Source organism: Perca flavescens, chromosome 2 (genome assembly GCF_004354835.1).
Source record: "Perca flavescens isolate YP-PL-M2 chromosome 2, PFLA_1.0, whole genome shotgun sequence".
NCBI classification, from domain to species: Eukaryota; Metazoa; Chordata; class Actinopteri; order Perciformes; family Percidae; genus Perca; species Perca flavescens.
In genome coordinates, this window is record NC_041332.1 from 6205126 (window position 1) to 6216842 (window position 11717).

At 37.9% G+C, this 11717-nt stretch overlaps 1 protein-coding gene across 1 annotated transcript in view; it reads right to left on the bottom strand.

Moving 5' to 3' along the window:
* LOC114545276 (interferon gamma receptor 1-like) overlaps nt 1-11717 on the bottom strand; it is a 16808-nt gene extending 5091 nt beyond the window's left edge. The window contains exon 1 of the mRNA XM_028563573.1: nt 11699-11717. Coding sequence (XP_028419374.1) covers nt 11699-11717 — 19 coding nt within the window. The remainder of the gene's footprint in view (nt 1-11698) is intronic.

Below are 11717 nucleotides of genomic sequence, written 5' to 3' on the forward strand. Positions count from 1 at the left end.
AACTAAACCATTAAAGTACATGTATGCAAACAGACACACAAAAGATTCACAGGAAAACAATTGGACAGAAATATTTCAATAAATATTACCAGTAACAGACAAAGTGACTCCAGGTGAACCAGTAAACCTCCAAGTGTGTATGGTTAGTTATGAACCTGAACTTGTACCAGCCGGTCTCTCTCTCTCAGGTCTTTGATTGTCAGAGTGCAGTTCTTGTCATCACAGTGATACTGCACCACCTGTGTAGTCTGAGTCCTTTTTCAGATCCACAAGTGTATTAATACTCTCTTTAGCAAAACCATAATCGTTCTCGAACTTCTATAGTTTGATGACTTGCTGTGGATGGTATCTGTAGGTGCACGGTATGTCCACGGTTGATCTCTTTAAGGCACAGATCGGAGTGAAGGGTAAGTTACTCCCAGTCACTCTGGCCCTGTATCACTGCAACACAGAGCACAGCAGGAAGCACAATCAGACTCAGAACATAAAAGTAAGGACGGAATTTAATGATTTAATTAAAATTGAATTTCTCCAATATGGAAACTTGCTAGATGACAAACACTTTGACCAAAGCTACTTGGCGCTAGAACGTCTCACTGCATGTTCATAAGACAAAGATGTCTTACATCAGCATTTTGGGGAAATATTTCTTTCATATGGAATCGTATGTTATTAATAGTATGAGTTTAAAAGTGCATAAAAATGTCTGACTTTCATTATGTCATATCTGCATTAAGTGAACACAGTGAACACAGATGTGGAGAAGTCCAAAGGCTTAGTGATCAGCAATGCATTGAAGGTGTGAATCTTAATGCAGTTTTAAAGGAAATGAGAGGGAGAGATTGTCTGACGTGCCCTGTCTGAAACCTCACACCTTCTTAGTGAAACAAAATGATGGGGAAGTTTGGTTTGTATTTTGAACTCTTAATAGATGTTACCTTGTTCTTTAAAAAGGACATACATTTATAGTTCACCTAAATGACTGAATCCTTCAGATGAACCGCTAACAGTTCCAGTTATACAGTTAATTAAAAAGCAGCACTACCATTACTGTGCAAAGATACACAACCATTAAATGTTCAGGTAAAAGGATACAGGGGGGTGTTGCATGCGTAAAAACATTTAACACAATCTGATGACAGACACCACAAAAAAACCACTGAGTGCTGATAATGCGAACGTGATGATACAGAAGAGTGTGAAACACATCATTACCTACGACAAGATGTAACAAAGAAACAGAAGTGAATGTGTTTTACTAGTTTGCATCACATCACAAATTAAATCTAGAAAAGTCAATGATTTAGAAATTCAATAAAAAAAAGTATCACTTTTTTAAAACTCTGAATATGCGTACTAAATGCCCTACCGTAAAATGTATGATGTAAATGAATGATAAACAGTACCTGGCACAGAGAGAAGGAAGACAACAAATCCCTCCCTGCTGCAGTTAAACTCATAGCTGCTCCTCTCATCTGCAGGACTTCAGAGAAAATAACAAACACATCAACAGGTAAATAATGTCTGCAAGAAATAGCAATCGCATTAATAAAACAATCTACTTACAACCAAGAGAGATCGTCTTGAAAGATAACGCCCTCTGTGGTCAGTACGGTACGCAGAAGACAGAAGTCAGGCTGCTAAGAGGAAGGAAGTCGAATCAGGTTTAACATTATTAATAGGCATGCAGTCAGTGAGTGGAGGAGAGAACAACCCTTTAAACTTCAAGAGAAGTGTGAGTTTTTTTTTTTTTTGTGAAACAGGGTATTTTATTGGATGTCCATATCTAAAAGTCTATGTTATAGTGTTACCTCAGGTAGACTTTCTGCAATTTGCATAATGATAGAGTGGAGTCGACTCACACACACTGATAAAGTTTGGTAATCCCGACATCCTTTCAAAGCACCACATAATATCTCCGGGATAAAACTGGACTGTATAAGACGAGTATTCAATTCAATTAAATTTTATTTATAAAGCACCAAATCATAACAAATAATAATCACTTTATTTGCATAGCACCTTAACAAACATACACATCAAATCAATACACATACCCATAAATACACAACATTGTATTAGTAAAAAAGGAGAGATGGAACAGCTCTAAAGGACAGAAAACAAATCACATTTCAATAAACAAAATGAAATGAACAGGAAATTGGGGAAGAAAAAACAATGAGAAAGATGATAAAAATAGGATCTAAGGCTGTGAACAGGCTTGTACGGGGTCAGCATCTCTTAGATATAGTCGGGGGCTGGACCCTGACGAGCTTTAAAAGTAATCAGTACAATCTTAAAATCAATTCTAAAACGGACAGGGAGTCAGTGAAGTGAAGCTAGGATTGGAGTGATGTGATGTCGTCTGTTAAAACCAGGGAGAAGTGTTGTGGAAAATCTCTTTGGTGTTCGGTGATGAAGCTGGAAATTAAGATTGTATGACACGCTGGAGTTATCTATGTTATTTTCTTTATTCTTCTTGCAAGTAGAAAGAGAACAGAGTGACCAGGCAGTGAGAAAGTGTGTAAGTGAACAAAGAAACCTCAGGGTTTTTATGGGTGATCATGCAGAGGGAGGTGCTGTATTCTTGTTGACTCAGCAATCTTGGTCTTGCTGATTCTGCTCATTTTACTACTGAGTCTTGAGCTTTTCAGAAAAGACTGCTTGAAGTTATTGAAGTTGGCTCTCTGCCAGGTGCTGCTTAGTGTGGAGGCTACACCAGAGAGAGGGAGGCAGCGCAGGTTCAGCACTACAGAGGCAGGAGAAGCCACGATTGCCTTTAAACTGATATATTAATCATATAAATCATATAGAAAACAGAGTAAATATCGATAGTATAAAAGTAAATACATATAAAGTGATGAGAATATTAAAAAACATGCAGTAATCGATAAAATACAAAAGAAAGATCACACATCAGTATGACAGATAAAACTTTCCACTACAGAAGCCTGGCTCCTGAGCTCTGGACCAGCTGGCGGCCGGCGAAGGATTTGTGGTTGATGGCGGTTAAAAGAGAGTTGCAATAGTCTTTGTCTTTATCCTTGACGTTCCACTTCCAGGATTGCTCCGGTGCCGCAGGAAATTCCACCGGATGCATGTATGTTTGCTTCCTTCGGCTTTCTGTCGTGGAATTTTAAACTCCAGTGGATATTTCTAGTGGCTGATAAAATTCAAATACTTAGGCCTGCTGTATGTTACGGTCAATTTTGAGACTTTGGGCTAATTTAACATGTTTTCTTTCAGACTAGATGAAAGACAACATGCTTATTTTTCGTTACTTTGTCTATTTGCGTCTTTGCCAAAAGTTAGCATTAGATAATGCCTCATTTGCATATTTAAACATAGAATGTCAGAAAACTTGTAATACCAAAAACATTATCTTAAGTCCTAAGTTCAGTAATCAACTGGGGACGTTTCATGGTGATATCTATTAACTAAAAAATGTTTACCTATTCACCTGTAGTGTCCCTTAAGTTGGGAAAAAACATGAATTATCAGGTTCACAATAAAACAATTCTACATCTTATATGGACAAATATTGTGAAGGTGTTTGCGTTAAATGTAATATAGTTTGTGTTGATTAGTACCTGGGACAGTCAGAGTTGTGCCAGGTAAACTGCTCCTCCATTTAAAGCGTTGTGCTTTAAATTTGAAATAATACTCAGCTGAGTCGTTCTCTCTCAGGTCAGTGATGCTAAGAGTGGCAAGTCGACTTTGAGTCCATGAAAAGTGAAAAATTATTATTATTATTATTAAGTCTTCTCTCTGTAGCAACTGCCCTCGATACCCGAAAACTGAACATGACCCGCATACTGGGAGTCTTTAGTAATGTCATCGGGCTGTGAGGGATGACTACGTCCAGGCCTGAACCAGAATTTGTATGCAATATATAAGCCTGCCTTAAGCAAAGTAAGAGCAAGAGATGTCCACGGACGAGCCCTTGAGGGCACAGATGCTTCTCTTGATGTAGGACACTTTGTTGCAGTATGTTTTATGGGCACCTGAAAAAAAGTTTTTAGATGAACAAAGAGAGAAAGTTATCTTTTTAGATCAGAATCAGATTTCAGAATCAGAATCAGATTTATTGGCCAAGTATACTAACATAAACAAGGAATTTGACTTTGGTAGGTGTTAACTCTCTATACATTCAACAAATAGACATGTAGTAGTAAACATAGACAAATAGTAATATAGACACATACTGTACAATAGAGACAACAATATAGATATAAATATAGATACAGTAAAACAGATGTTGACAAAGTTTCCTTTTGGGGACATCATTTGAGATTGGGAAACATTTGAAGTTGGAAAAAAAGATAATAAATTGAAAAATATTGCAATATGTTTAAAATCACAATAATATTGTATTGTGACATAAGTATCCTAATGATATTGTATCGTGAGAGCTCTGATTCTCACCCCTATTTTCTGGTAAGACTTGGGCCCGGTGTTTCCAGCTTATAACATTGAGGCTCTGTTACTGATCTCTCTTCCTCCGTCCCTGCAGGCATCCAGCTGTTATGTGGCAGCATTAGTTCTACCTTTCCCCACCTGTTTCCTTTATTTTATGCATTTTTCAACATTCGAACACCATTCTCACTCCACATGCCCACCCTACGCTACTAATGTACACGTCATGCCTTTTGATGTTTAGTTATATGGCCTATACAATTCAGTCACTTTTGTTAAATTATTGACTTTATCTAGTCTTTGAAACACTTAGTCATGGCCTTAAGAGCCAGCAACTTAATTTTGTTTTGCAAAAAATATTTCATATGGTTCAAAACTGAGAGACAATTGTGTAACAAATTTCTTCTTAATTTTTTCTTAATGAAGTTCATGATGAAAAATGGTGTGTAAATGTGTGAGAAAGAGAGATATTTAGGAGGGTTGCCTTTATCATTGACAGAATGTATCATACTATTTTGTTCTCTGCTTGAAACCCATCCATTTAATAAACTTAAAATTGCTACAGCTTGTCTTTAAATTAAGTCAGTTTTGTACTTGTGATTCTTTTATTCTGTTTTTGCTTTGTAGCTCTGCAACTTTGTAGATTAACTTTGTAGTAACTTTCTCTACATTAGAATTGTGTCTACTCCATTTTCCTAATCAGAGAGAGAAACATGATAAAGAACATGTAGATATGTGTGGAATAGAAATTAAATTGAAATGCTGGGATGAAATGTGATTTTGCATTTTGTGCTGGTGAGTGTTAACAGTATAATAGTGATGAATACTTCTTCCACCACTGTGGTATTATTGTATACTTGCACAGAGCACTGTTTTGCTTGATGTTGCTTACCTTACAGATGTTGTTTTCCTCTTGACAAAAGCTACTGAATTCAAACCGACCAATCACAGTAAGGGACATGGGCAAATCAGACACATCATGCCACGCCCACGTTCGAAAAACGACCAATGGTTGACAGCGTGGGCGGGGCCTGAGGGATAACAGCGGAGGATTCAAACTGAACATGGCTGCGGGTAAAGATGTCGATGAAAACAAACAAAATAGAAGGTAAGAAACGAATGGAGACTAACAATGATACGTTTACTATTATTTACATTGACGAGAGTTAGCGTTACTTTGTCTTAAGCTGAACTTGAGACATTTTAGACTGGTGAACATGCGTTTCAGTCAGTGAGACTGATTGACAAGGGCTGTCACTCTAACGTTAGCCGTCAGCTCAAGCGGTAATGTTAATGCTGCTTTCAAAGATGAAAATTACGTTAGTGGGCTACAGCTTGGTGGCCAGGCATTGCTGTTAACAATTGTAATGCATATTCGAAAATGAGTTAAGTTACGGGGGATTCACAGCTTGCATTAGCTAACGTTAGCTGAGCGATAATGGGTTGACATAGCTAGCTAACGTTAGCTAGCTACGTTTGGGCAAACCAACGCTCACGCTACACGAGCAAAACTAAATGTTGGTTAGCTAACGTTAGGTTGTTTTAGCTGACGTTAGCTAGGTTAGTGGTGCAGTACTGTGATAATAACCCACTGTTCCTACGTTTCTTTACACGCATAACGTTAACGTTTGTAAAGGAAGGAACATAACATCAATAGCGCCTTTGTTTAGTTTTAAGGTTTGCTTAAATGGTCAGAAGTGTAGTTTCACCTTTGTGGTAATTTGTGAGGTTGTAGATGTTAATGGTTTTGTCAGAATTGGCTACAGAAGGGGGTGAGGTTAAAGAGGCACTAATACGATTTTACACATTAAGTTACATTTACTTGTCTTGAGAACTGCAGCCTGTCAAAACCGTTGTTAAATGTCAACTGGCTCTGGAGGGAGAAAATAAGCCTAAATTTGTCATCAGGTAATATTAACTTAGGCTATTGAACATGGTCTGTATATCCTGTTTATACACATCTTAATTTGTAAAGCTGTTGCTTTTCAGCAGAGGCATACAACAAAGATCCCTAATTAATATTAATAAAGTTGACTAGTTGACAACAAATCCATCAAGCAGCAGACTTACGTGCCTGTGTTTTTACACAATAATAATAATAATAATAATAATAATAATAATAATAATAATAATAATAATAATAATATATATTATTATTATTATTATTATTATTATTATTATATGTATGATTTCCTCTCCCATACTACGAGAAAAATGTGTTTTTAAAGTCTTCCTGTCTCTCCCCAGCAGAGGTGTAGTGCACAATATGGTGATGAATCATGAGGAATCACCAGGGGGGTCCCATGCTGGCCGACCACAAGTCCTCTTCAGTCCTGACTTTTTTGTGGAGAAACTCCGCCATGAGAGCCCTGATGTTTTCCTAGAGCTTGTGCTTAGTAACATTACTCGCCTTATTGATCTACCCGGGACAGAGTTTGCACAGCTCCTTGGTGAGGAGGGTCCTAAGACCCCAACAGGTGGAAGTGGAGGCTTCTTTCGCTCTTTCAACTTCCTCAAACGCAAAGGTCAGAGGTCAACCAGCTGACATCTACAAATTACTAAGAGCCAAATAGCCACAGTGAATGTCCCTCTCTGTTTTTGTATACAATTTGATATCAGGCAACATAGAAATTAGGGCTGCAACTAACGATTATTTTAATAATCGATTAATCTGTCGATTATTTTTTTGATTAATCGATGAATCTGATAAAAAAAAAAAACATTGATTTACATCAACTCAATACATAAATACTTGTTGTTTTAGTTAATAGTTGTGTAAAGGTAAGTAACCCAAATAGCAGATACAGACAAGACAAGACAAGACAGACACACACACACACACACACACACACACACACACACACTTATTCATTAAATTATTACCATTTACCATATTTTAGTAAGTGCAAGGTTTCACCAAGGCTTGTATCATATGCAACCCATGTGGATGCGCTGACAGTGTTGTTGTCATTACTTAGAATTCCTCATGGGGCGACAGAAACTACGCACTATAGCTTTAACACCAAAGTTATTAGATGGAGCATTACTTTTGTTGGGTCTTTTTTTAAGTGAGACAAAAAGAAACACACCTGCGGTTACCTCAATACACATTTAGAGCATTTTAGTACATCTCAGCATGTCAGGCTCAGCTTTATGTTGCCCGATTTGGCCCACTGATCATCTGTCTGAGGTGGCAGTTCCCTGCTCAGGCTGACTGACCCTGTTAACAAGTGTGCTAACATGCTATAACGTGAAAAATCCATGCAGACATACGGAACTCAGTTTCATGTTGTCAGTGGTGGAAGAAGTATTCAGTTCCTCACTTAACCCTCGTATTGTCTTGTTGCCCTCCGGTTCGGTTTGCCTGTTTATAAAGCATAAAGTAGCCTCTTGATGATTACCCAATTGCATGTTATATCTTTTTTAGCCAACTTAATAAGTTGTTACCGCTAGTTTTACACTTCTTTATGGAATTGATGGTGAATAAACATCATTTATATGAAATTATCGGTAATGTTTGAGTAAAATGAGCAGAAATTAGGAATTATCTTGACTAACAATTAAGGTCAGAGAAACATATGCTTATGGATGATCACAGATTTTAACCGGTAGACCATAAAAGTAGTGGTCATCAATTAGTGGATGGAACCATTAATGTTTTTTTTTGGGAAATTTGGTTGAAAAGACGTAGAAACTTTGAAAATGGGTCAAAGTTGACCCGAGGACAACATGAGGGTAAGTAAAAGTACAATTACCACACTGTAAAAACACTGTATAGTAAGTAAAAGTCCTGCATTGAAAATATTACTTTAAAAAAAGTAATATTTAAAAATATGTAAGTATCATCAGGAAAACGTACTTAAAGGATTACAAGTCATAAAAAAAATAGTCATGTTTTAGAAACTGGAAAGGATGCAAACAGTTGTGTGTTTAATGGTCTAATCATTTCATTGGACTTGTAGGCCGTTATATTGTTGGCTAGTTTTATTTATAATAAAACAATATATTTTTATTAACTACATGTGTTTTGTGTGCAGAGATCGTAACTTATAAAGTAACTAGTAACTGAAGCTGTCAGATGAATGTAGTTGAGTAAAAAGTACAATATTTCTCTATGAAATGTAGCGGAGTAGAAGTAGAAAGTGGCATGAAACGAAAAGACTCAGGTAAGTACAAGTAGCTCAAATTTGTACTTAAGTACGGTACTTGAGTAAATGTACTTAGTTACATTTCACCAATGCATGTTGTCCTCACTCAGTGGCTTTTTCTTTGCAGAAAAATTGTAAAATGCTTAAACCTAAAAAAACATGAATTGCAAATAAAATAGACACATGCTGCTGCAAACATGTGGAATTAAACACTCATGACAATTTCAGACTTGATGTGTATTTTATTTCAATCAAACAGCAACAAAACATGTTCTGCTTGGAGAGCTTCTCACCCTGGGCAGTCAAAGCTGGTACTCTGTATGTGAATATATGTTTTTCTGTATTTATTGTTTATTTCATATTCATGTTTACAGTAATATGTTTGTTTGTTTGTTTGTGTATGCACCTTTCACCGAGGCAAACTTTCACATAAGTGTACTTATTGTGGCAATGAGACCTTTTCTGATTCTTTCACATTTCCTTTGATCTTGACAAACAGAACTCAGGTGTAACTTAGATTAAATAAGACTTAGTTGCACTGTAGCATGCAATGAGCACTCAGTAAAAAAATGTCTGCTGGGTAAAAAGTGGAGAGTCTAATTTCCTAAAGAAATGTAATCCTGAGGTTTGATGTTTGTTGGTTTTTGTTGTTATAATATCCACTGATCACCAGCAGAGGTGGATAATATCTATGTTTTACTCAAGACTTACTGTTAAGTGTACTGTCAGTCTGTGCATTGCCATCTTGAGTTCAGCTTGTTTCATGTTTTCTGCCTCTGTCTGTTCTTTCATGATGAAGGATGAAATCGCCCGTGTGCCCTTATGTGCTTCTTCTGCGCGATGGTGCCGCTGTGTTTTAATGTGCTGGGTAATGTCATTTTCCCCGCCGTGCGCTACATAAAAATCAATGCAACACACCTTACAAAAAGCATGGAGGTTGTCGATCTGATTAGGTAAGATGTATGTAACTTGTTGCGCCCAACATGTTGAAATTTACAGCTATATTTCAATTTCTTTGCAGGAACACCACCTTCACCTGCCATCTTTATCGGCTCGCTTTCGGGTCTGAACTTTCCGCGAAGCTTGTGCAGAGATCAACTGCGCAGACTGGGTAATAGGTTGCCAGATTGAGGTGACAAACGGGTTGAAAATTGTATATTGTGTTTGGATTGTGTGAATAGGATGCGTTTCATACAAGATCTGGCAACTGGTCAACATTAAACAAACATATTGGTCCGATTATTTATAAAGGAGTTTGGGCCGTGCAAATTCCGTGAGTTTCCCAGGAGAAATAACAAACCGGGAGAGGTCCGGGAGATAGGGCTAAAAAACGGGAGAAAAACGGGAGTGTTGGCAGCTATAGTTATAATGCTCGCCTAGCTGCTAGCGTAGCACGCCCTCATACTCTGCTTCTGACTGGCTAGTAGTCCTTACCTAGCTACTGTCAGGGCACGCCCTCATACTCTGCTTCTGACTGGCTAGTAGTCCTTACCTAGCTACTGTCAGGGCACACCCTCATACTCTGCTTCTGACTGGCTAGTAGTCCTTACCTAGCTACTGTCAGGCACGCCCTCATACTCTGCTTCTGACTGGCTAGTAGTCCTTACCTAGCTACTGTCAGGGCACGCCCTCATACTCTGCTTCTGACTGGCTAGTAGTCCCTACTTAGCTACTGTCAGGGCATGCCCTCATACTCTGCTTCTGACTGGCTAGTAGTCCTTACCTAGCTACTGTCAGGGCACGCCCTCATACTCTGCTTCTGACTGGCTAGTAGTCCTTACTTAGCTACTGTCAGGGCAAGCCCTCATACTCTGCTTCTGACTGGCTAGTAGTCCTTACTACTGCACATGTGTGACTCCCAACAAAGATGGAAGTGAGATGCCTCACTCTGTAGCTAAAACAGAGAGCTCAACACATAGGGTGAAAAGAGGAGCTGCAGTAATGTGCAGTACTACAAAAATATGATGTTTTCTTTTTAATTAAACAATGTAAACCTATTCTGGTACAACCTCTAAATACAATTATGAACCTGAAATGTGCATAATATGAGCACTTTAAGTTTACCCCCTGAGGTGGATATGGAGTGTGAGGTGAGGTTATTTATGTTTCGTGTGAGCTCAGCAAACCAAATTCCTGTCGAAATGGCAATATAAGTCATAAAGTATTGAATCTGAATCTTAAAACAATAGTCAGGTGCCCATATGTATGCACGGAAACAGGTTTATGGTTTCTGCAATAATTCCACCTGTTCATACTAGCCATTAATTAAGTAATATGAGACTTTAGGTGTTCTAGTTAGACAAATCAAGTGGACATCTAGAATGTAATTAGCTCTTTCCTTGAAGTGTTGAGCTGCAGTGGAAGGACCGAGTCAGTTTGACTCCATCAGGCAGTTGCTGTTTTAGGTTGTTCACCAGAGTAAACGTTTATTACACTGTTACATACGAGTTACAAGTTTTACAGATGGACAAATAATGTGCAAGTAAGAAATAAGTCAGAGCATACAAACTGATTTAAATTTTATTTGCACTCATTACTGATCAATAAAAACTTATTTTTGAAGAATGAACACAAAAAGAGTTTGTTTAAAGCTGAAATCAAAAGCTTGCACCTGCACACTATTGCCCTCTGCAGCAGTGAGAGGGAACTGGCATGATGTTCAAACAACAAATAATACATCCAATACACAGAAATGACACAACTAGCAAAGTGTGATGTTTTGTGTAATAATAAACTGTACATGCTGTGGAATATTTGGACTTCACTGGCTTTCTCTGCCAGGACAGGTGTGATGTGAAAGGCTGATCAATATTTTTTTTAAATAATATATTACATAAAATAACACTTTGCATACCAAGTCAAATCCTGAACTCAGTTCAGTTATGTTATGTACCTGCACAGGTACAAATAAAGCTGCATTCCACTCAAATCTTGTGCTACCTGCTGCTTCCAAAAAAACTGAGAATGAAAGCGTTTGGAGTTAAAGACTTCTTTTTGTTTTCCTCCATGTGAGTCTCTCTCTGGTTTGACTGCATGTGAAGAAAACCACATAACGTTTTGGTGAGTTATTTCTCAGAAATGGTTTTGAGTTTGTCCCCCCCCACCCCCCTTCATGCAGCAGACTCAAAGCTGACCTTCTACAACCAGGGTCAT